The sequence below is a fragment of the Vespula pensylvanica genome, chromosome 13 (genome assembly GCF_014466175.1).
Source record: "Vespula pensylvanica isolate Volc-1 chromosome 13, ASM1446617v1, whole genome shotgun sequence".
NCBI lineage: Eukaryota > Metazoa > Arthropoda > Insecta > Hymenoptera > Vespidae > Vespula > Vespula pensylvanica.
The window spans coordinates 845,870-872,413 of record NC_057697.1 but is presented as its reverse complement, the minus strand read 5'-3'; the positions used below and the strand labels follow the sequence as shown (position 1 = coordinate 872,413).

General features: G+C 36.5%; 3 protein-coding genes across 6 annotated transcripts; 2 read left to right on the top strand and 1 right to left on the bottom strand.

Moving 5' to 3' along the window:
• The first annotated feature begins 129 nt into the window (after positions 1 to 129).
• On the top strand, positions 130 to 15,052 carry LOC122633990 (lateral signaling target protein 2 homolog). 2 transcript variants are annotated; one of them, XM_043822513.1, is made up of 5 exons: positions 130 to 980; positions 2,040 to 2,301; positions 4,596 to 4,906; positions 13,037 to 13,333; positions 13,528 to 15,052. In XM_043822513.1, exons 1-5 carry the CDS (start codon positions 593 to 595, stop codon positions 13,602 to 13,604), a joined length of 1,335 nt encoding a protein of 444 aa, XP_043678448.1. In that variant the 5' UTR covers positions 130 to 592; the 3' UTR covers positions 13,605 to 15,052. The 2 variants fall into 2 exon arrangements, with proteins under 2 accessions (XP_043678448.1, XP_043678447.1); XM_043822512.1 differs by lacking the exon at positions 13,037 to 13,333.
• A 2,306-nt stretch (positions 15,053 to 17,358) lies between these two features.
• LOC122633988 (facilitated trehalose transporter Tret1-like) lies at positions 17,359 to 20,682 on the bottom strand. Its single transcript, XM_043822508.1, has 3 exons — positions 20,570 to 20,682; positions 20,341 to 20,418; positions 17,359 to 20,226 (listed from the first exon to the last, which is right to left on the bottom strand). The coding sequence occupies exons 2-3, from the start codon at positions 20,399 to 20,401 to the stop codon at positions 18,848 to 18,850; spliced, it is 1,440 nt and encodes a 479-aa protein (XP_043678443.1). The 5' UTR covers positions 20,402 to 20,418; positions 20,570 to 20,682; the 3' UTR covers positions 17,359 to 18,847.
• Positions 20,683 to 22,457: 1,775 nt separating this feature from the next.
• LOC122633961 (tetraspanin-31-A) lies at positions 22,458 to 24,726 on the top strand. 3 transcript variants are annotated; one of them, XR_006328245.1, is made up of 7 exons: positions 22,461 to 22,768; positions 23,296 to 23,463; positions 23,544 to 23,642; positions 23,720 to 23,833; positions 23,904 to 24,035; positions 24,238 to 24,382; positions 24,502 to 24,726. XR_006328245.1 is itself a non-coding variant. In XM_043822461.1 (6 exons), exons 1-6 carry the CDS (start codon positions 22,709 to 22,711, stop codon positions 24,598 to 24,600), a joined length of 672 nt encoding a protein of 223 aa, XP_043678396.1. In that variant the 5' UTR covers positions 22,458 to 22,708; the 3' UTR covers positions 24,601 to 24,726. The 3 variants fall into 3 exon arrangements, 1 of the variants encoding a protein (XP_043678396.1); XR_006328244.1 differs by having other exon boundaries at positions 22,462 to 22,768; positions 24,238 to 24,365; XM_043822461.1 differs by lacking the exon at positions 24,238 to 24,382 and having other exon boundaries at positions 22,458 to 22,768.
• The last annotated feature ends 1,818 nt before the right edge of the window (positions 24,727 to 26,544 follow it).

Sequence of the window (26,544 nt, the reverse complement as noted above, 5' to 3'; positions counted from 1 at the left end):
GACCCGATCGAACGTGTCGCGCTCGAAGGGAGTTTGAACCCATGCCAAATGGTACGAGTCTTCGTCCCGAGGTCATCATCGATTAATTCGTTGGAAAAGGCAGAAACAAACGTTTTCGCAAAAACGATTGGATCATCATGGAGATGGAAATACTGTGCTCGTCACTGCCGCGTATGAAATCCTATGGCCGAGGGAACGAGCTCTCCGGGAACGTGCTATGTACAATCGATCGAGCGATTTTCACGATCAGATAATATCGTTTGGCTGCTCCGTACAAAGGGACAGATTTTCACGTATCCAGAAAATTCAGAAACGATAGATTTTCTCTCGGGGGAACGTAGAATCGACATTTCATTTTATCGGGATATGACAAAGGGATTACGTTTTAAAATGCTCGAATATATCAAGGAACGTAACAATCACAACGATCGCGAGATATCATAATCGTTCCGGTAGCTCGTCGTTTGGACAACTTACGAGGCGCCGGGAGAAGAAGAGATGAAAAGAGAATAAAGGCGGAACAGTCGCGGCTTCTGAGAAAGCAGTCATCATCGAGGGTGGAAAGCGTAATGCACCAAATTTAGGTGAAGAGATGACGGTGATGCCGTCGACTTCCGATGTCGCTGACAAGGCAGTCTCAACAAACGATGGTAGCGGCGGCGTGGAGGTGGCACGTCTCGAAGCCGTCCTCGCTGCTCTGGTGGAAACAAAGGTGGAGGCGATGAAGGCATCATCGACGCTCGGTAGACGTTCTGGCAGTGCACCAACCAGTCCGCGTCGTCCAAGATTGACCTCTACCTCCACGGCCTCCTCGTCGCTGAACCATCATCATCAACATCATCATCAACACAGAAGGAAGAGTCATCATCATCATCACCATCATCCCCATCACCATCACCATCGCCGTAGGCGACACGATTCGGCTCCCTGCGATTACATCGAGGATTCGATGAGTCATCATCAACACAAATCACATCATGGTGAGTCTTCTTCTTTCTACAGGAAGAATCCATATTTCCCTGCTTGAATCGACGTACGTAAGAAACGAACGTTTGTAGTACCGTTCAGGAGAACCAAAACTACGTTCAAGGAATTTTTATTGGAAGGAAGGTCAATGCCTAACCAGAAATAGCTCGTGAGAAAGTTCGAGGACCCGTTGTTACGAATTTTCTTAGCCAAAATTTCGAGTGACGAATCGATCGACGATCGAAGCGAGAGAGAGAGAGAGTTCTCGTAACACTGCAATGTCGATACATTTGCAACGAAGAAAAAAGACAAGAGTGGAAACGTGATGTAGGATATATGTACATGGTTTCAATCGTCGTAGTAATTTTCACCTCAAAAGCTAGCGTATGAAACTCTCTTTCCCTCTATCTCCCTCTCTCTTTCTCCCTGTTGAGCTACTACGCTGGGAAACACGCCAGTACCGAAGTAAATCAATTGCATGAAATTTACATGCGTATCCTATGCGGGAAGCCAGCTATGAAGTTGATATTCGATCGCGCAACCACTCCGTTAACTTATCCTACCCTCTGGTTATTCGATATCACTCGTGAAATTCTACGGATAAACCGATGGAGACGGAGTAAATATTTTTCATTTCTCGTTTATTATCTGAATCATCGTCTTTATAAAAGTTTTAACTCTGGCGTTAATATGCCTTCTGAAGAACGTGAATGTTCGTTTCATTAGATATAGCCAAAATGATAATTAACGGAAATTCATTAATGACATTCGCACGATGGAATTCGGTGAATTTAAAATATCCACAGTAGTTTATGATATCGATGGCGTACTCCCTCCTTTTAATTAACGTCTAATCGATTTTAATTAACGCTTAATCGATTGTATTCAATTTAAATGCGAACGAACGAGCATTAGCGATTGGTTGTCCGTGTCCTTTCGATTTCGCGAGCGGTTAAATCGATAGAAAATTTGGGCCGCCTAAATTCTCGGATAAATAAAATCGTGTCCCATCGTAAAAAATGATAATTCCGATGAGGAATAAAATTGAAACTTGCATCGTTTTTTGCTTATAGGTAAAGGAAGACGAAGAGCTTCGGAGAGTCCACGAAGTCCACGGAAGAAACGCAGGCATTCGAAGAGTCCTCGTGTTCTTCAAAGTGCCCTGCCGGATATTCAAGCCGGTCTCGAAACGCGTCTCGAACTCCTTGACATGAACGGCGAGCAAGATCTGGCATTGATAAACTTTGAAAGGACCAGAGAGGCTCTTAGCGACTCCTGCGAGTATCCGCGGCTGCACCGAAGTGCCTGCTACTTTTCCCAAAGCACAGCTCAATTGTAAGTCTATAACACATTCGCTCCTCCTTTTTTCCCCGGGTCGTTCTTAGAAAGCTCCGCTAAGCTGTAACTCCGGTACGTCCCATTCAAGTTAAGTCAACGAACACGATGCGGATTCGCTATAGCTTTGACGCTCTTTTAACGACTCGACGAGTTTTCGAAAAACAAACATTCGCTCCTTTGCATTAGACATCTTGTTTTCTATAGTCGACTTTAAGTAGAGATTTCCAAGCATTTCGAAGAAACAAGACGCCTTTTCAAAAGTGGGTCATGCATGGGCTGGAAAAGTTCGTCGATGCTCATCTTCGCAGTCAGCTTCGAACGATGATGTTTCGGTCAGGAGGCTGAACGACCTCCCGAATAAAGGAGCAACCTTATTCGACCGTGTAATAAAACTACGCTGCTCGGAAAGAGATAGCTAGCTTTTCTAGGACGAGGGGTAGAAGAGGGTGCAAGAGGTACTTGGAGGGATGGATGGTCCGATGATGATCACAACGAGGACATCATCGAGCTCGGTCTTCTCTCTTCGACGCTTTTCATCCGTGAAACGTTCTCTAACTTTTCTCTATCGTTAGAAAGAGAGAGATAGCAAGTTGCGACCTTTATACTCGTGACGTATGCGCTCAAACGCCCGAACGACGCGCTATTCTTCGTTGTCCGGCTCAATTTTAAACCGAATCACTCGCCGTCCCCGTTAAAAGCGCTTTGATGTAGAACTCGGCTCCTCTCTATTTTTCTTTCATTCTTCTTTCTTTTTCTTTCTTTTTATAAACCATCGCCCGTAGTTCCCTGACGAACGACTGGAATGAAATTCTTTCTCGAAACTCGATAAAAAATTAATTGCGCTCGAAAAGGCAATTTCCCATTTTCTAATCGATCGTTCTTTGATTAAATTTCAATTGTTTATAGGATTCGATTTCCTCGGTTATGACCATCAATTTCTCTCGAATTATCTTATAAGAAATTGATAGAAGTGATGGCCTTTGTTAGAAAGAAAAGAAAGAAATTTTCAACTGGAATAGTTGCAGTATGTACAACGTACTGAAAAAGATCGATTAAATTCGTCGGAGAATTATGCATGTATAGTACGAAGTTACCGTAAAAAATACTAGCTGGCTGGGCTGTATTTCTTTGTCTGACTCTACGTCGACCCGTACCACTTGACGTAGTTTCTAAAGTAGCGATTCTTAACCCTGGGCATTGTCGACTAAGTCAAATCTGGGTCGGCTGAAAATGTTCAGGAGAATTTCAACTTAGTATCATTAATTCTTCTTCATTCGCTCTTTTCTTTCATTTTTCAATTTTTCTTGTTTTCTTTTTCTTTTTTTCTTTTTCTCACTCTCCCTTCCGGGATATTCAATGAATCACGAATCGAATGTGCAAATGAAGTGTCTTTGTACGATATCAATTGTTATTTATAAGTACTGCACAGATTTTTTTTTTTCCTAGCATCGTTTTACAAAAAGATCGTTATTCCTTCGCTAGCCGTAATATCATGACATAGTAACATCGCATAATGCATCATTTGTCGTAGGAAACGACCGCGTTGCGCTTGATAACGGACGTCATCGCTTTTCACGAAGAGTATCGTAGTTTTTAAAGCGTATCGTGACCTTTACATGTCTGGTTTTACTAGAGTCGTGCTATGCAGAACGTCGAACGATTATTATGTACGAGTTGCCTGATGCTCTTTGTCATTCGTAATGGCATATAAAGGATTGCGAGAGTAGTGCTACCATGTGAATTTCGCAAATTGAAATGCCGTTTGTCGTTAGAATGACGTAAATACGCGAGGATCGTCACGTTACAGATGAATATTCCAGAAATAGATCGAACAAAGTCCAAGATCAGATGCTAGAAAATCTCATCCCCGAGCTAAATATAAGCTAACGTTCTAACAATAGATCATTCGATTTCTCCTTCTCGTCTACTGAAACGACAGGAGTAAACATTAACCTGTCGAGTTTGGCGAACAATGCAGACACATTCTGATCGATGGTGGTACTCGTACATCATTCGTCTTTCCTTTAGTTCTTACAATGAGAGACGCGCTGGCGAAGACCATGAAAATGGCTTATCATTTCTCATTCGTGAGAACGCCTGAGAACGAGGGCAAGCTTTAATTAAGAGAGTGTAAAAGGGTCCTGGGGCTTCTCATTCAAAAGGGAAAGAGATATAGAACTAGTAAAGAAAAGCTCTTCGAGGTTCTCGAGTGTTATAAGAAAACTATGATTCGTCTCTGGCTTAACGTTTCTTCCGAAACGAACGTATTTTTAAGTGACGCGTGTTCGCAGGAAGATTCACTACGACGAGGACGAGGACTACTTGGCTCTGAACATAGCCGACGAGTTGGAAGAGGAAGAAACTCTCAGCGGTCCTGAAAGGATTGAGGAACCCAGAGAAACTTATCACAGGCCACGAAAAAAGCGGAAACGAAAGCGCCGACGAATCGAGTCCGTTGGACCCGAGGAAGAAATTGTTGATCCGGAGGAACTACCACCTCGAGCGAGGTGGACGATAGTTGCCACGGCTTGCCTACTTTTGGCTATGTCCTTGCTTCTGGTCGGTGTCACCCTCAGAATGGCACCGATCATCGACGACATGGGTAAGCTTATCGAGAGAGCGAGATTGTAAATCTTCTTGCTTTTCTTTAGACTTTAACATACGAAAGCTCTACGAATTCCTCATTTAGCCAAATCCAAAATCCATCAAACATTTCCTTGCCATTTTGTACAAAATACGTAATTGATTGAATATTAATTGTGGCTCATGTATAATGAATATTTCATCAAGAAGTTCCCGACAAATCAAAACTTTCCCTATATAACTTACACGCGCTTCCACTTCTGACGTTACTCGAACGATCGAGTTGTTGGAAATTTCCTGCGCTTCGTTTCTGGAATATCGAAATCCTATACCAGGAAAATCCAACAATTTTTTACAGTCGTAATTTTTTTGGACCGTAAGCTTGAAAAAATAAAACTCCACGGCTAATATATATTTGAGACCTTAGTCATCCATCCTCCTCTCACGAAAAAAGCTCCGAATTGGGAACATGAACAAGAACTTTGTCTGAAAAGCATCAGAATCGTTTCTCTAACTTCATAAAGCATTAAAACCATCCCAAAGGAAAACACCGGCCGAGATGGAACTACAACGTCAATCTTCCAATACCAGTTGTCCTTGAGGTTCTCGCGATTCGTCGATAGAGGAGACGACTCGTTCGCTTTTATTCAGAGTCTGAACGAGGTAGCGACACCATCTACCGTCCAATGGATTAGATGTATTACTAGTGAATCAAGAAGAAAAATCATTTCCTTCGTGATCTTCAGATAAGTCACACGAGAGGGTGTAATAAGTTGAACGAGTCGAAGGAGCCAAGGAAACAATAGCTCTTTCGAAGTACTTTTCTTTTCTAGTGTTATTGAGAGTCGACACTTTTTCAAACGTCGTGTTCTAGAAAAGGACCAGACGGAGGACAAAAAGGAAAGACTTTGTCGGCCAATTAACGGGCTTCCGGTGCAGTACCGTAAAGTTCTCTCTTCGAACGAAGAGACCGAGAGAAAAAAAGAATGAGAATTTGGTGCGAAAGTAGTACCTACCATTTCGGTGGTTTTACATTGTGATCTCTTTACGTGTGCACATACACATCGCAGGTACAAACGGCGTAGATGCAGCGTGTGCGAGGTTGAGAGCGCTCCACGCCTCTAAATTAAAGGCGCACGTCTGCGAATCCTCCAGTCGGCCGTCGGATTTCCGTGGTAGAACCGCTTCGAAGTCGGCACTCCTGTGCTTTCCTCGCTTCGAGCAACTTTCCCGATCCAACCACTTGCTTTCCTCGTCTCTGTGTTTTCCTCCTCCTTGTCTCTCTCTCTCTCTCTCTCTCTCTCTCTCCCCCTCTCTCTCCATCTCTCTTCCCCTCCTCTCTTGTGCGAAAAGTGTCTATGAAGTGTGTCGAGTTCGATATCCCTCGTGTCATCACGCCTTTTGTAAATTTCCTCGGCACAATTTCTATTCTATCCCTTAACTACGTTGACTTTAAAGTGCGTGTTATTGTTTTATCAATTCTTTCTTTTCCAAACGAACGAGGATTATCATCTTTCAAATAGAAAAAACTCGATTCGACGGATAAAAAAGTGTAACTTTTCTTGTGAGTGTGCATTCATTTTGTAATACCAACTCGAAAATGTAAAGTTGACCCGGATAAAGAATTACCTAGCTTCAGCTCGTCGACATTTTTCAACGTTTGGAATATAAAAGGACGATCGTTTTTCCACAAAGATAAAGTATTAATAACGTGGGAGGGAAGAATGCATTTTCTAGCAGCAGCTCGATGATCGCGTTGCCTGGGAGAGAAGTGCATATGAAATATTACGCGAGGGAAATATAGTTGCAACGAGTGCAGGATGGATGAGCACGAATTTCACGTAAAAAATATTAACGAGAGAATCAGTAACGTGTGCGGGTTTTAACTTTTTTCCTGTCACAACGTAAAAATTATTTATTCGCTCGGTGAAACGTAGTTCTCATCGTACGAACTTTCCTTCGCTCGTTAGTTTAAAAACGATGTACGCCGTGATTGTAGTTAATTATTCCTTAAGTTTATGGCACGTTCAAAAATGACTTATACTTTTTTGTTCGATACTTTAATCGCATTAATATTTCGAGTCCACGCACTTCTATACCACATTGTCCCTATTGATTTTCATTCCCCAAAGTAGGGTCATTAATCTTTAGAAGCTTTTCAACTAGGTCATTATAGTTCATATGTCTTATGCTGTAACAGGTGTTCTCCATGGAATTACATAAAGTTTCCTAGATATTATTTGTTATTCATAACTGATCAATAAATCTCGAAAGTTATATATCAATGTCAATATTGCCAAACTTGAAATAACGAATTTTTATATATTTTTTTCCTTTCTTTTTTTTTCAGAGATAATTTCAGAGGATAACATAGCTTGCCGAGGATTTTATTTACGTAGACGAATCGAGACATAATAAATATCGCCGAAACTTTTCACAGTTCGTCTACTGCGTTTCCGTAATGTCTCTAATTATAGGAACTCTCGATATTCGAGAGGCAAAAATAGGAATAAGTTGTTGAGTAAGGCAGGTCGGGATCGTTAATTTTTTTTACGAGTTAAAAGAACCTATCAAATAACGACGATAAAAGTAAACGAGAAGCTTCGATGGATTCAAGGTAACTCTTGAAGATCCATCTCCGGTGTAAAACTCATCATTATTATCCGGAATTCACGATCGTGGATTATACGCAAACGAGTGATCTTTTTTATTGTTCTTGTCTAACAACAAACGATTACACATTCTACAAAAGTTCAATCCCACGTTTGTTGAGAGAACAAAGATACGACCCACTTCCGAGAACTTTCATCGACTAGATTCATTATTTTTTTTGCTCGGTACAACGTGTCCGTCGATCTTCGATCCACCCATATCTTCTTTTCTAAAAATAATCAGAAATTTTAAAAGCATTGTGAAATTTTTATTTCTTGCCGTTGTGCGAATCTATGAAAGACAATTGGTGGAAATGAGAGACAGTTTAATAGCTTGACTCGGCTGAACTGCGTCATAGTCCGTAAATTTTTCAACTTCTCGTTTACTCTCGAAAACTTCGATTACAAAGTGTTTAACTTCCGAGAAACTTCTTCGTTGTCAGCAGGCCAGTCGCCAGCGAACTCATATTTAACATGAATAAGACAGAAAACTCGTTAAGTGAAAACGTTTGATTATAACATCTCGTCTCTTTTCTCCATCCCCTGTTAACAATGTTATAAGCTTTTATAAGAATCGGGTCAAGTATGAACCGAGGCAGATCTGATTTCCTTCGACGCCTTTCAATTTCGACGTAGGTCATTAAAAAGACGAATATAGAACGATCTCATCATTCTTGATATTTAGCCGGACTCGCGATGGCATTTTCTACTTTTAGTGTTCTCCATTGTAAACGCATTGAGTATCTCCTTGTGAATTATTGCAAAAAAATTGCAAAGAAGGAGAACGATAATAGGACAGGGATTCGTTGTCGAACTTAATCAATAGTTTCATGACATTTGCATAAGATGGAAATGTTCAGGAATTATTTTTTATTGTAATAAGAAATAGAAAATTAGTGTATTGTATAAATAACGAGTTAGCTTTATAGAGATAAATTTAGTCAGCTAATGAACAGAAAGATGTACTTGGAATTCTTTAACATTTCCATACAGAAAATTAACTTGTCTCATTGCTCGTTTCCTCTAACTATAAATTCGAAGAAAATCGTCTCTTGTTCTCGTTAAAGATGCAAACGTGGAAATACGTGGCTCATTTTTGCTAAGAGTTTTCTTTCGTTGAATTTTTTATCGGAGGTCAAGGAAAATTTAACGTTCTAATTAATCTCTTTTTCTGTCGCATTTTCGATACTTTTTATCATTTACGAGACTTCGTATCCGTCGGGTCACGTAGACGCCACATTTATTCTTAAGAAGAGACAAATTTGAAGGCACTGAATCATAGGGAAGATCGAAGTAAATTCGATCTTTTCCTGTACGGTTTGTTAACGATGTAAGAGTCATTCCGCTCGTTTAATTCATCTTTCATCTGTATTCCTCTCATCGAGCGAACTTAGTAATCGAATCAAAAAAAGAAGGACATGTTATCGTCGACTACGACCCATTACTGATTCCCCAGAGACGGCGATTTAATTCTCGGGAATGCGAAATCGTGTTTACGCCGAGAGAAATCTAATTATAGGTCAGAAGTTCGAATTAAGATAGAATATTCTTTCTCTCACGTTTTCTCCCTCGTCGAAAGAGAAGTCTGAAGAAGACAGTTTTATGTGTACGTTTATAAAAAGAACAACCTGTTTATATCTTTCCAAAGCGAGCAGAAAATAGAACACCCGTGTCGATCATATTGGGATCTTCCAATCTTCTCTTTGCTCGGGGAAGGGTAATAAAAAGTATTTTCCTTTATGTCACATCGTATCAAATTGAAAATGCAATATTTCGATCAAGGTCGCCTCGATTTCTTTCGCGAATCATCCGTTTGAACTTGCTCCTAGCATTTTTCCAGCAACCAAATACCATTCGTGTAAGCTCGTTCGAAAGTTTTCAACGTTTTGAAGCATTAGAATCGAAGAGTAATCATTTTCGAAGAGAAACATCAACGAATCCTTTCTCTCCGTTTCGATTTCCTAAAGGGAAAGCAGATTTCCAATGGCAGAAGTCGGAGGTCGTCGTATTTGGTCCAAGTCGGCCAGCTGATGTGAATACAATTGGAAAATCGGCTGTGGTTCACTATAATATGGATCGATGCACTTCCGTCTGCATTTCATGCGGTCATATCACCTGTTACGCCTGTCACTCGCTTTTCCCCATTTCCCGAACACCGTAGTCATTATTATGCGAATGTCCTTATACCGTTGAGAGCTGGTATATGCTAATATTGGTAACAAGTACACGAGTACTATCGATTATCGATATCTACCGTTGCTTCGTAGACGAGATCAGCATGGGTGCACGTTAACCACTTCGAAATTTCGGCTTGCCCATAGTCTATCTTTTGATATCTGTTAAAGCGGATAAAACACATTTTCTTCTTTCGAAGGTTGATTAAATGTATAGCTTCTAAAAACAATCGCTCTCGTAGAACGGATAAGCGAAACTTCATTTTTCTTTCACGATAAAAACTCACGTGAGTTCATACGAATAACAACGTTAATGCGATTAAAGGAAACGCTTAAAGTCATAAATTCCGGCTAAGTTATTTGAATAACGTATTTCCACTTTAGTCTTTATGGTAATTTTCTTCGTGACTGAGTTTTGTATTTTTCCATGAGAACGAGCTGGAAATTTTCCCATGAGCTAGGAACGCATCACAGAAAAATTTGCAGCCGGTTTCCTACGTCAAACCGTTTTAACGCCGATCGAATTAGCACCCACCTCTTTCTCTCTTTCTCATTCCTTTTTTTTTTCCTACACGTATAGAGAAAATCCTGGAAAACCACGTTACCTTTAACCAATATATATTCGTTAAATCTCAAACTTGCGACGCGATATGCAAGGGGTAATAAAAGAAGCTATCACGAGGACTAATTTAACAATCTATAGCTTCTGTTTCTTCTTACGAACTCCAAAATTACACGAAATTACCGTCTCTGATATAATTTGCTGACATCTCATCTTATGTCGAAAACATCAATATCCATCCATAGAATCAATTAAATTCAACTTCCTCAGCGGACTGCCAATTTCCCAGATCGAACGCGCACACATCGAACATGCTAGCCAATAAAGCAAACCGTACGACTTGTGCCAAGGAAATTGAATTTCCGAAATTATACCTCCATTCACGATATCATCGTTTATGCTCACCTGTTGTACTCTTAATCGACGATCTGATCTTCGTCGTGAAAGATCGATAACTAATTCGATCGATTATTCCACCTTCTTTCTTCGTCCTTGAATCGTGTTATAAATGCATCCTGTACGATCTCAAATCGATTATCGAATGACCGTCTTCCATTAACGATTTCTTTGAATGTTAATTTCTCTTTACTTTCTCGCAAGTATAAAATTCATTGATAATATCCGAATGCGAAAAATGAGATTTTAAGAGAGCTCTCTAAGCATCCTCAGCTCTCTTCCTACATTTTTGCGGTTATCGAAGTAATTTCGCTCGAATCTATCGGCTCGAGTTCTCGCAAACATTCGGCGAAGTAAGTATATTTATCGACGTGCACGTAGAATGTGAGCGCGCGCACATTATGCTGTTCGTGCATTATATACCGGCCCACGAGGGCAGACACGCGCGCGCATACACACACACATATGTGGAAACGCGGTCGAGGCGAGGAAAGAGAGACATGGAAAGCGGATCGGTGGCCTACTAGATCCTAGTCGCTAAAAATACGCGTCGCAATATACTCAAGGGTGACGTCTACCACCTAGACTTGACGTTTCAGCTCTTCTTACTGTATACTTTCGTTTCTTCTTCCTCATTCGACCATCTGGAAAAGCGCAATCCTTTTCCAGCTGGCGCTGCTCAATGGCAGCCTTGTTACTCGGAAGTGCTTCATCCTTGCTTCCGCTTTTCGCCATTATCAACTCTTTGCGCTACCATTACTGATTCGCTCTCTCTCTCTCTCTCTCTCTCTCTCTCTCTCTCTCTCTCTCTCCTCTCCTCTCTCTTCTCTCTTTCTCTCTCAGGTTGTTCGCAGAGGAAGTTTGTTGCTACAAGATATCTGGAACGTCACAACGAAGCACGAATAACAAATCGTCGAGTTCGTTAAATACAAGCATAATGCTCGCATAATCGATCTTGTTATCGATCAAGCAAGAAAGTTTCTCATGCCGAGGTACCCTTGAAAATTTCACGAACGGCGATGATTTAATTTTAGTAATCATCTCTGTTCTACTTCCTGCAGTTTAAGGGAAGGAAACAAGTGTAAACATTTCAGGCTTGAAGATCGAATTAAAGATGCAGGGTAGTCTTGATCGTGGAAGCGTAAGATGCGACGCAAACAGGTGCTACAATTAAATTTGCTGAAAAAAAGGATTTTAGGTAGAAGTAATTTGTGTTATTAATATCGTGCGATTCTGAGGAACGAATTCTAAAGAGCATCTTCTGAAAAGGATTCCTCGTAAAACTTCTAATTACCGACGGACGACCCTAACGACCGTGAGTATTAATGAAAATATTCTTTCGAGCATTGAACTCAAAGATATCCCTTGTTCGCGTTCCTTGCAGATTCCATTCGACAAAATTTCGAGAAATACGTGAAATAAATCTTTCCAAGTCCTGTGGGAACAATGATCTAATGAAACACCAAGTGTGCACTGCAAACTAGCTTAGTCCGAATAACCTACATAAAGTCGTCGGGTCGATCGGCTTTAATCACCCTTTACAAGGAAGCAAAAATAACTTTTTAAACATTTATTATGCGCTCTTCTTTTTTTTTCCCACGATCCTAATGGAATTTCAGAAATTTGCAAAATTTTCGTGATGGCAAAGTGTTAAGCTTGACGTAGCAAAAATAATCTCGTTAGAAACTTTTGGTAAAATGATCGAGTGAACGTATTAGTGATCTTGCTTTGTTGACGCGTGATTCATCTCTAGAAAATAATTTTCTACAGCACGAATGATAAATCGAGATGCGCCAGACAGTGTTGTGAAGTTTACTCGTGAGTTTTTGCTGAGGTATGGATAATGCTGAAAATGATAGCGACAAACAACCGAAGCTATGAAGTCTAACGCTAGAGAAAATCGCATACGACGCCCTTCCGGCACCTTTTCCGAAAGGGTCATTTTTTACGTGGACGATTTAACAACGGAGAACTGTCAAAGTTCAACGCCAGAGCTCTATCATCGTTCGGAAAGCTCATACGGTCCGTATCGATCGAGTTCTGATTGCCTTCGGTTGGACGATAGTTCGGCCTTGTATCCACCGGCTCCAGACAATATCTGTGTAGAATTGGACGATCGTTTCACCCTCTCCCTGCCACTAAAAGGCGAGAAACCTCGTCGAAACTCCACTTGTTCGCAGTCCGGCACTAATAGACGTTTGTCGCACAATTTAGAAGTGGAAACTCGTTCGAGTCGACGTTCCAGCGTTCAGTCTGGTCGTTCTAGAGTTAACAGCTCTGGTAGGCCAACTCCTTTAGGTAGGATACTACTTTTTCGACAACAGAAAATAATTCTTGAAATTCCCTACGAACGAATGATTCTTCAGGAGATGGAAGAAGAGCAAGCGTGTCGAAGAAGAACAGAACACGCAGAAGTGGAACAACGCGACGAAAGGATTCGGTTCGTCCTGCCAGAACCGAAGCCAAAGACGCAAGAAAAGTCCTGGAAGAAGAACAGGAAAACGAGCAGTCGAGACGTCATCGTAGAGTAGCCATGATCGTCCTGGGAACGTTCTTGTTTCTTTTGGCTGCCTCGATTCTCGTAGTCGTCGTCACTTTGACTCATAGTTCTTTTCTCAGCCCTCCTGCAGGCTCCAAGGAGTTAATCAAACATCGTGCTCAACGTAAATCATTGTACTAACTTAGATAAAACAAGCGTTAGGTCCTAAGTCTTGAGATTGATTTTCGTAGAGCTTTCGCGTTTAACATCTTTTTTTGTCCTATATTTAAAACGACACGAGTCCTTTAAATACAAGAAGATATCAAAATCCTTCGTTTCCAATCCCCTCGGCCGTTATGAACGTTTTTATTGTTCCAGTTCGCAAAGAGAACGAAGAGCTGCTAAACTCCCTGAACAGGGAATATGTGCCAGTTAACGCAACGGCATCTCCCTGAGGGCTACGATTTCCAAGACGAAGGATGTACCCTGTTTGCTTTCGGAGCTTTTCAATCAACGCCACGCTTCGTCGAGAAATTCGAGCAAGATTTTTCAGTGAAGATACGTTCAAAATACGTACATTTTAAACGGCCGTAGGCCTTCCTCGTTTCGAGTAACGACCAATGAACGTTTTCTCACGTCTTTCTTCTGATACCTCTACTCTACGATTTCTCTATGTTTGTCATACCTTCTTCAAAGAGAAATCCCATGCAAAGTTTAATTATTGATAATCATTGGTAATGCCAGGTAATATTGATGGATTTCATCGATAGTTAGTTAGCAAGTTCTCTAATTAGCTTTACTTAACTAGCCCCAACATCGAAATATTGTTTTCAAAGTACTGTTTGAGTTGCAGCATTAAGTAACACCTTATCAATAGATAGTAGTGCAATCAGCGTGAAAGGAGGAAACTTTGAATTGGTCGATTTCACGAAGTCGAAGAAGGAATCAACAACGGAGATATATATATATATATATATATATATATATATATTTCAAGTTGTCGCTAATATTTATCGACGACGTTAAATGTCGTTCCTGTGAGAACGCACAGGTATCATTGGCAGTGACTACTGCTTGTTGTGATCTACAAATTTTGGATCGTTATTGTTGTTGGTACAGCGAATGTCGATAAGGTCCTTGCACTTTCTAAATTTTCTCGACGAATTCCACTTCGTGGACTGTTTTATAATCCTTGTTCCAGAAAGAATTCGCAAAGACACGACTCGACAATCGTTCGCATACCGAATGCCGACAACGAAAGAAATAGTTAAACTCTAGTCACGAGGATCGCTGTTGAGAGTCATTCGAGATAAAAAGGATCGAGAGTACAAATATTTCGAACGAGAATGTTTCTGATAAATCAATCGACGTAAAAAGAAATTCGAGTCTCGATCTTTCTATCCTTGGATGCGTTCTTGGTTAGATTTTATCGATCGATCAATAGCTTCACTTACGATACATAGAGAGCCATGTAAATACAATGTTCATTATTATCTGTCGATCGTAAGAATTACAAAGAATAAAAAGAAAAAACTAACGACGAGGACAAAGAGCCAAAATTATTGTTGTCAATTGTTTGTATGATATAAAATTATTATTATTGTCTTTTAGAGAATATACGATCGCGTATATCCAGATTTAGCCTGTATAACGTTAGCAATTAAGAAAGGATCGCAAGCGATCGAGTTACAGCTCCTTTTTTTAACGATTCGATTCTTCGCCGGATCGATCGATCTCGAACACGAAATTGAATTGGTTTTTATGACACAACGGGTATGTACCAAAGCAGAGATATTCGCAATTATTAATCGACATCGCTTCGTTACAAACTCAGAAAGTTCTTTATCGGTATGTTAATCGATCATTCGTTTCTGAAGTAAATAAAAAAAAAATCTCGTCAGAAGAAAGAAAAAGCATTCTTCACAGGTGGCAGGTATTTTGTTAAATCGTAGCGTTTCGACAGCTTACTCGACTCTCTACAAAATTAATCTTTGTCTCGTGTCAAAAATTATTAACATCGATTGAAAAAAAAGAGGGAGAGAGAGAGAGTAATTGCAAAAATATGAGTAATTGCTCTTTAAAACGGAAGGTTAACTTCTGAATAGCATTATTTTACACTATACTCGATTGAACGATGGATGAATGAACGGGGATTGGATCAGGCATGTTAATTAATTGGCCAAGATAATTAGTAGTGCAGACTGCACGCGTTCAAAGGAAGACTATGATGATCTACGAGCGACATTCGTCAAGCGCGTATGACTTGCGTTTGTATATTCTTTTTTGGTCAATTGTTAACAATGTAATCCGAAATGTACCGATTAGACGTTGTAAGATCTGATTTAATGAGAGAAAGGAAAGAAAAAAAAAGAGAGAAAGATACACGCATTTTCTTTCTTTTCTTTTCCTTTTCGATTATATCTTCAAGAAATCTTAGAAAATCTTTCGAAAGCTTTCGTTTTCTCTCTTTCCTTTTTGACACTATTCACGCTATGTAAAAGATAACAAACAATGTATCCTTTAACTTCGTGACTGTAGTTAGTCTCATAAATCGATTGGCCTAACGTGAAAAGAGAATAACTTTTTATTTTTTTTCTATTTTTAAGGAAAAGAATAAGGAAAAGAAATGAAGTAAAGACAAGATATATACCATACAATCGTAACTTTATACGAATTCTAAATTAAGATCTGTAACTTTCATTGGGTGTGTTCACTGTAGTGACGTAGACTGCCTTCACTCTCGATTTTAACGTTCTCTGTTAAACGTTACAAATGTGTAAGGAAGGAATCGAGGAGTAAAAGAGAAAAAAAAAGCAAGAGAATCTTGTACGCGCTACTTGAAAATGTTTTAAAGGCATAAATCGGCTTCATATAATTATAATAATAATAATAATAATAATAATAATAATATTAAAATAAAGTTAATGATAATGGGATAGTAATGGTAATAGCGATAATGATAGTAATAATATTAACACAATATTTAAAAAAAGAACAAATAACAATAACAATAATATTAATTGATAACGATCAATGCTTTTACGTGCAACTTTGGCAAGCGATTTAACGAGCACACTTTTTAAGGGAAATTTTGATGAGTGCACTCTGGCCTCTATGTCCGATAAGTCATCTTCGATTAGGAGAGAGATGAAGTCGAGGATAGTAAAGTCTTACGTTATAATCTATTGTAGTGAGAGAATTCCTTTCACCGAGATATTTATAATAATACTATAGAATAAATAAAACATTGAAGCGTCCGATGAGAAATAAAAAGCAAAGAGTATATGTGGCAGATATGCACGATAAGTAAAAGGCGAAATGTTTTTTCTTGACAATCACAGTCCAAAATGAATGGGCGTCTGTTTGTGTGTACTGTATTCGTATGTGTGTTCGTTGGGACTTTGTGGAAATGTTTTTAAGGGACGTTCGAGAGAAGAAGGTAACTTAAAACTTAGATGCCTGTCTTTACTACGTCCCTTTATATAATATCGAGAACGAAATAATAGCCAAATTCTGAGCTTCCTTCACTTTCGTCTTCCCATATCGAAAGGATTAGAATTCTATGCTTACTTGTATGAAAAAATAATCGATACGTTTCAAATCGCTTCGAACGAGCAAAAGAGAAATATTTTGCAAAGTTATTCTAATATTTAAAAGGCATTAACTCTTTTCAACTATTCTCTATTTCGCCCAATCTTAGGAAGAATTTGTTTCTTATTTTCTTTCGCAGTTAGAGGTCATATATTTTGTAGAAATTTCGTCTGCGATGAACGAACGTTTTAATAGCGATTTGCATGAAAGAAATGCTTTTCCAAGGAGGTACGTACCCAGTCGTAAATGAAATAAGAAATAATCTAATCGTGAGAGAAAGAGAGAGAGAGTGAAATTAGAAGCAAGATCGCTCGAGTGGGAGTAAGTTCCAGAGGCATAATAAAATAAAAAAAATAAAAAATAAAAAAAAAAAAATACATGAAGAATTTTAATAATAACTTCGAATAAAACAATGGTGTGTATAATAAATGATGTTGTGAGATGTTAATGAATGAAATATTAAAATTTATGTTTCTATATTGTAATAACATTTATGTATAACGGTTATTATAATGCAAGAATATAAATATTAATTGTCCAGTTGATGAATGCTTCCACTTTCGTTCCTGTCAAAGTTACGATAGGACGAGGAAGAAGATCAGGAATATATTCCAGCAATTTTTTAGGTAAATATTAAAGTTTATTGTTAACGTAAATTGCAAACTTCTACATTGTAGAAATCTGTACGAAATAGATTTTCGCTAGTCTTACACCCTGCCTAAAAGGGACTTGTAGAGAGTCGTGCAATTGCGTGAACATATACATGGCACTATTAACTTTAAAGTGCCACCTACTATATAAGCTTAGACATGTTGTATTGAAATAGTAGATACAATAGGACACTTTGATCTTTCATATACTTGTTTCTTTTTTATATATATAATATATATTCGGGCCAGTTATATTCTACGCCAAAGCATTGCTTAAAAATTGTTTTCATTAATGTATCTTTCACCCTGCCTAAAAGGGAAAAAATAAGTTAGTCATGCTTTAGTGCTCGCCTAAATCCTTCTTGCATCAGGGCCATTGGCACGCGCATTTTTTGCGACATTCGCTCTCGTGCGTGCGATATTTTTTAATAACGCTTAATCGTAATCGTTATATAACGTTGGTCGTTCATTTTGCACCCTGCCTCAAAGGGATAAGAAGATGTTTCTAATCGTCGAACGTTCTCTCGATCTTTGCATTAGAATCTCTCGATCATCGAGCAGTCATTTACATTTTTCTTCGGTGAGAACGTGCGACGATAAATAAATATACTTTACGATTAATATTAATCTATCAGTCTCACTCATTTCATTATTAAACCCTGCCTAAAAGGGACGAAGAGATGGTCATGCGCGTTTGCTCTATTACTGAGGGGGCCCAGCTAACGCATTTTAAGTATTTACTCACTTTCTCAGAAATCAATCGTCGATCGATCGTTATCTCCGATCGACGAATCTTTCAGAAAGCTTCGATTACATTGGATTCACATTATTCACGGCTGAGATCACCTAGACACTCTTCATTGAAAGTTTACACCACCATTTTGAATTTTAAATTGTCAAACAAAAGTTCATTAGACTGGAAACATACACGAGTTTTTGACGTTATTATACGTCTGTTTTTTTATCGAGCAAATTTTAATTCTCAATGAAACTACTAGTACTCGTATAAACTTTCAGAAATCATTATCTTGGTAATCTCGTAACGTTTATCCAAAACGTTCTTTCGAATGGAATATAAGGGCCCTTACCTAATAACTAAAAAGAAATCTAATATGATCCACTAACAATGAAACTTAACGCATTAAAGAATCGATCGATATTACATATTTTCTTTTGCAAATTTTCTTTTCTGTAATAAAAAAGGAAAGCAATTTCTAAAATCGTAGATCAGAGATTCACAAATTTGAGTTCAAGCGATGGCCCATTGGAAAATTATTTTTTCACGTTTGACCTTGAAAGTGCTTTTTTACAACACTTACCTTATCAATTAAAACATATTGGCAGTGACGATCTACTTTTTGAAAAGTTATGTGTAAAAATTCTATGTAAAGAAAAAATAGGATAAAAGTTTGTCGAACCTTAACCGGGCCATCGCCATTGTATGTCTTCTCCCAAACTTAAGCTATGGTGCTTACATAAATCTCCTCTTGTTTCTTTTTCTTAGCATCCATTTTCTTCTTATTGCAATTGAGTTCCTCTTGTATTTCCAACAAGGACTTCCCTTTGGTTTCCGGCACGAGGAACAATATGAAGATTATTCCCATAAAACTGCTTACAGCGAACCATCCGAAAGCGCTGTAAACTCCAAGGCCATCGGATATCACTTGATAAAGCTTCGATACGATGAAGGCCAATAGAGAAGCCCAAAGGTTCACCAAAGAAACCGCTGTACCTTTTACATTCGTTGGAAATAATTCGCCTAACATCATGTAGGGTAATGGATTCAATCCCAATGCGATTATCAACTCGTAGAAAATTATAGAAGCGTGAAGGATCCATCCGTGTCCGGTCATGTCACGATTTAAGTAAAATTTCAAGAAATAAAAGCCACCGGTGACCGTGAGTGAGACACCAGCGAGAAAAGTGGTGATTAAAAGCAAAGGTCTTCTGCCAACTTTATCGACGAGTGCAGCTGCACCTAATCCAGCGACCAACTGCAGTACACTCAAGACGATGACAGCTATCCCAGCAGAGAGACCAGTGTTTGCTTCGTGAAGAATTTCTTGAGTATAAGATTCTATCGCAGCTATACCACTGAATTGGAGGATCAATTGAAGACCGAAACTGACTAGGACGGCTCGTCTGTTTCCACGAGTGTTGAAAAGGTCCCAAAAGTGAACCTTATCGCTGAGATCGCGTATCACAGTCTTTTGCATCTGATCCATGTCCTCTTCCAACTCCTCCTCCGTCGATTTTGGTTTAAGTTGTTTCAAACTGTTCATAGCTTTTCTCTGCTCATTCTTCATTAATAAGTGATACGGTGATTCGGGCATCCAAACAAAGGATACGAAAAATGCGATTGATATGAGAATACAGGCGTAAGATAATATCTCGTACGATACAAATGGACCAACCGCATGAGCGTAGAGCTCACCGAAAGTTACCATCAGTTTTATAAACGATCCCAGAGATCCTCTGATCTCTTTATCCGCGATCTCGCCGATATACATCGGACAGACGACGTATACTATACCTTGGCCAATTCCACTGATGAAACGAGAAGCATATAGAACGTAGGGATTCCAAGCAACAATGATCAAAATCCATCCGATGGTCAGAGGTACAGCAGCTATCAGAAGACTACTTTTTCGACCTAACCAATCTACTATAAAAGCGGCTATAATGTTGCCAGGTATAGAACCCAACAAGTAGAAAGAAGCTATCCAAGAAGCATCGTCCGATGTAATTTGTATATGAGATTCCAAAGATTTCAATCTTGGTAATGTTGGTGATGTCCAACCAATGTGGGCGCCCGTGGATGCCAAAGATAAAGTGGCTATATCGAAAAGTAATTGATCGAATTGATTGATGACGATAACAAAAATAAGTTTATCGTTTGTTTTTAACATAGTTTCAACAACTTCAAATGATGAGTAATTACATCATTTACCTGTAAACGCTGCCAAGTATTGAGGCCATCTCCTAGCTCGCGATTTGTTCATCTCTATCATTTCTTCCTTTTAACCGACTGAAAGTAATAATTCATGTTATATATTGTTGTAAACAATAGGCTCCTTCGAAGTAATAATTTTCTAACCGAAGCGAAGCTTTTTTAGTACATTTTGATTTATTCGAAAGTATTATCTTCCTACTGATAATGACAATAAAAAGATGCTTACAGAGATTGGAAATGAAACCTGCTGGTGCCACTTAAAAAAACGAGAAAGATATACCCGCCTTGCTCTTTAACACATTTCAGATGGAATAAAGAGCCTATTCAGGTGATTGTACATTTTATACAATACTTTATCAGTAAATCTCTTATCGGGAACACATCGTCCCCACTTGCGTATAAACCGAATATTTTTTACACTATCCTAGAATAAAATCAGGAAATGTTACAAAATTTTATAGATAAAATATAGTGCTAATCCAAATAGACATTGCATAGATAATTTCACTGTTATTTGATATGGAAGAATTTAGAAGCGTAATCGTTATTTGATATTAATTATATTTTTTTAATAAATCATAAGTTTCCTTTTTTTTCTTTCCAATAGGTAACAAAACTTTAATAGTAACGTATACTCCTCTATTTTTGATTGCGATCAATGAAACACGATAAATTTAATTGAAAATTTCTTTAAAATTGAAATACTAAATTGTAAAATAGGTATATATGAACAGCTGCTTCGTGTATCGATTATATCAATAATTTTCCTAATTTATCGTGATACATTTAATTAATTTATTGAAAATTTTAATATTATATAAGAAATGAAATGATTTAAATATTTACGTATTATCTGAGACTACCAAATCTATATAAGATATAATCTGTTTATATTAAATTCAAATTAGAAAAACTAAAGTTTGCTTAAACTTTCTTCCAAACATATAACTCAATATTGGCATTATATACAATATAATATAAATTTACAAAGTTACTATGTACTCTACTGTTTCAACCAATGTTTCATCCATTCTGATTTAAAACGCGTGTTTGATTTCCGTCTACATAGACCGTAAAAAATTGTAGTTAAATCAACTATAATTTTGTTGAATTAAATTTTATTTTTTTGATTGTGATAAGTGCCTCTCGTAAAATTCTTTGTTATCAAACTCGTTAACAAATCATTCTAAGTAAGACAACAATATTATCGTACGTAAAAGTGACACGGTATCTCACATAATGTGTTCGACGTCTTTAAATACGTACATTAAACTCTCTGTCCCTGAGGGAGAGGGGGGAGAGAGAGAGAGAGGGACAGACAGACAGAAGGAAAAGAACATATTTGCAGCTGCATCTTATCTGACAGTACATAATGCATAGTAAATAATTCACTTATCGTCATACTAAATCCTCTAAACAGAAGTTTCACGCAAATGCAAATTTCTAACTCGAAACAACGACGTAGTTAGGTGAAGAAGAATCGAAAGAAGATTGAGATACTACGTAGATACATTTTTGAATCAATATTTTCTTAATCAATAATTTCCACGAAGAAGGAATAAAAATGCGACGTAGTTATTATATGATATACAAATATTGTTTCATGTCTATATAGATTTACAACATTGTTACGCGGAACCACGCGTTTGAACAAAAATGAACTGTAACGAAAACAAAAAGAACAATTTATATACAAATAATAGCTTTACAAACTCTGTTAAAAAAAATATACAGATATTCCAGAACGTTTTCGAATCAAGTGCTCTCAGAACGAATTTTCATTGAAGACAGACGTCGAATTGTTATATTCTATGACAAATTTTCCGAATGTCTAGAATCTTTTAATTTCGAATTCATTTCTAATTCCTCTAAGCCTTTCATAACATATCTTTTGGAAATAACAATCGTTCCTGACTGTACAATTTTCCGAGAAAAAAAAAAATGATTCTACTATATATTTGTATCGAATAATTAGTTAAAAGTCCGATTATAATGATCAATGTATTATAATGTTGACTTGAAGAGAAACAGAGAGCGTAATCGTAGCAGTAGAAATTTTGTTTTTCGCGCGTCGTATGGCAGTCGTAGACGTCGAGATATCGATCGTCGTCGGTTAGAAGCGTCCCATGTTCGGAGCAGTCGCACGCAGTTACAAGGTACCTGTCACAATTGGATAATCTCTTAACGAAGAAGGTCGAAGTGTAGAAATAAAGGGAGAAAGATCGAAAGAGAAACTTCATGAAAGTTTTCTACACGTACAAAACTACTGATAAGTGAGGATATTTTGTAGAAATTAATCGAATTTTTCTTAAATTGCAACTCTACAACTCTGTTCGGATCGTTCGGAAAAAGACCGAGTAGAAAGATGTGTGGTGGTTTTACGTGCTCGAAAAGTGCGCTGACAGCACTAAATATACTCTATATCGTAAGTATAATCCTGTATATGACGTTTTTAATATCGTTTATGAAAGAGAAGAATATGATTTAATAGGTTAACAAGTACGTTCAACACGATTTGACGCGTTTCCCTTTAATAAATATCAATTATTGTATCGGTCGTGTAGTGGCAAAATTTATGAATATAAATTTTGAATAAATATAAATGAAAAACTCTATTAATGTCTTCTTTTAAGATTTTGTACGGGGTCAAAAAGTGTAACTTGATAACGATACTCTGATAAGGTAGCTTTTGATGTCACTAATGTATATATATATATATACAAGATCATTTATTTGTACAGATAATTTCCCATGCCAGCAATGGTTATTTATCAGAATTGTTTGAGTGATTTTGCTTTTTAATTTTATGGTAGTCCAATTATAAAAATAGATAATATCTATAGCGAATATTTGGATTCTTCTTTGTACTATATCTTCTTTTTAAACTGGTACAAACAGCATCGTTTGAAATCATCGGTGATTTAAATCCTTACAATTAATATTCTTTTTTAGGTTGTTGCATTTATTTTGATTGGTGTCGCAGTTTATGGAAGAGCATCAGCTTTAGTCACTAATCTTCCTATAATTGGTGGAATTCTAGCCTGTGGAGTGATACTTATTCTCATCTCTATTCTTGGGCTAATTGGTGCTGTTAAACATCATCAAGTTTTATTGTTCTTTGTATCCTTTTTTAAGAAACATATTATTAAAGACAAAGCTTCGTAGATAAATATAAAATTTCCCTTAACCTTATATTATAGTACATGCTTATCTTGTTCCTTCTATTTTTGATTCAATTCAGCATTGCTTGTGCTTGTCTTGCAGTTAATGCTAAACAACAAGAACAACTTGCAGAACAAGTATTTTTATTCCTTCATAACATTATATTTTAGTAGTAATTCTTGATCATTATCATATACTTGCATATATTTTTAAGGGATGGAGACGCGTTGGAGATGATTTAAGAGCTAAAGTAGAAGAAACCTTCCATTGCTGTGGATTTAATGACACTGTTATCGAAAAAGATCCCTTGGCATGCCATGATAAAAATGTGAGTATATTAATGAACCGAGCAAAATCTTAATTTCATGTAATATGTATATAATATTATTTTTCTGCAGAGAACTTGCTGTCCTTTCTCTGACCGTGAATGTACTGACCGATGTCCATTATGTATGCAAAAATTGCAATCTACGATTGATTATGCCTTCAAACTTTGTGGTAGTATAGGATTATTTTTCAGTTTTACAGAGGTAAGACAATGAATATATTTTCCATCTTAAATTTTATATTAAACAAATTTTATATCAATGTAATGTTTTTGTTAAAAATCATGTGAACTTTTGAAAAGTTTTGTACTGTCTCATATCCTAATATAACACATATTTTACGTATCAATTTTACGAAATCAATGAAAAGTCGTTTTGCTAATGCTAACATATATACCCATTACAGTTTGTTGGTGTTTGGTTGACCGTGCGATACAGGAACCAGAAAGATCCGCGAGCTAATCCTAGTGCTTTTCTCTAGTCTAACACCATCGCCATGTCCTCTATCTCCTCATACGACCCCCCTAATAGATGGTGGGTGGTATCATAATGTTGGTTGTGGCCTTTGTATCACATTATTGTTTTTTTCGTTATCCAAAAAATACGTAAAATTATATTATATAAAATTTCTCTAATGCATAATTAACAATTTTATAAATTTTTTTTTCAGGTAATCGCAGCTTTTGTAGCGAAGCATTACAAAAATCAGCTAGATCCGCAACAGAAAGCTGCAAGAGCTGCATTTCCCCAACTAAATTATCTTTACTAATATGACTCACAAAAATTTAATTTACGTGCACTTTTATTTTCTTCGTAGAAAAGTGATGCTAGATCCACGAATATTGGATCTTGCTTTATATCCGTAATCAATAGAAAATATATGATTATCACCTAAGAGCCAGAGAACAAATTTTTATGTATCTGTTTAAGGATGAGATAAAAGTATCATTTCTAGTTCATAATACTCGAAAGAATTCTACAATATTATAATATGAGAATGAACAATTTTACAAAATTACATCTATAAAATATGTTGTAATCATTTACACAAAATGCTCAATACAAGCTTTAACACACTGTGTGGCTTAATGTTGGATATATTTAATTAAGTACATTTTCATAAGCACCTTTTTGATGAAACTACTGTGCATTCCATTTTTGTTATAGTATCACATCTCATATTTATTAAATGCACCCATATCTAGCTGTTATTAAACAATTTTTTATTGTTATATCACAAGTATATTTGTAGAATTCTTTAATCAAATTTTCAGACTTTCACAATATTGTGTAATTATGTCATGCGATTTAAATTTCCCTCTGCCATATTATCTTTAAGCAAGTAAAATACGTAGCAGTATTTGTTTATTATTGCTTATAAAAATATGATTTTCTTTCTAAGACTGGAACAAACCAAATAATTTTCATATATAATTTGATATTTCTAATTAAATGACACTTTTTAATATTTATTTAATATACATTACATTATGTTTTAAACATGTTGAAATTAAAAATTCTATTTGAGTTTTTATAAAAAAATTATAAAAATTATAGTCTTCCTTTAAATCACGATTTATGAATTCTGCAGATTTTTATACATTGATTTGCAATCACTTACATTAATTAATTTTGTTCTGTATATAAAATATGAAAATATTAAATGCTTCCTATGTTTATTTAACGTAAATTCTAATAAATGCGTTTATAATAAATATTTATTTAGTTGAGTATAGATTAGATCAATTAATTCGGAATTGTAAAATATTAATGATCTGTTTACTATTACAAAGTTAATATAATTTACATCACATTAGTATGTGTTTATCCAATACCATAATAGATCTGCATAATTATAATAATATAAAAACATCAAATAATTTCACGATATGCATAATCGATTTTTTATAATAGGTGTAGCATTTTAACATTGCTTATAAAATGCATTTAAAATAATATAGATTGTATAAAAATAATTTAGATAGTTAAAAAACGCAATCAATCGACGAAAATAAGTTAGTTTTCATTTTCATTTTTATTTTTATTTGCAATGAGCTATTAGTATTTATTTAGAAATAATTTGGTTTTATTTTCATTTATATTATGTGAAATATACTATATATTATAATAGTAAGTCTTGCTTGAAATCGAGTTTTAAGCTAATACTAAATAATATTTGAATATCTAATTGATCTATTTAAACTAAGATATTAAAATTATATAATCACTAAGATATGGATATATATATATATATATATATATATATATCCTAGAAAGAATTATATTTAAGAAGTACATTTGTCTGTGTTTACAAATCTCAAGATTCAATACTGATAGTACTATTTTTTTATAGTACATCTTCATTTCTTTTGTTATTATATTTTAAGTTATATCTATTTATCATATTTGTTAGAGAAATCTCATTTTATGTTAAAAGGCTCAAATCAAATGACTATCAGATTTCGAACTTTTAATATAATTGAAAAATAATTTTTGATAAAAAATTGTAATGTTACAATTATATCCAACAGCTACATTGTAATCTATATAAATTATATTAGCATTATAAACATAAAGTTCACATTTATACCTATTGAATATAGATAGTATAATGCACATTCTTCAAAAATGTATTAACAACAATGTAGGTACTTATATACCTGCGACGAATTAGTAAAAATACAATATAAAACGTCAAGTCAATAAGAGTAAC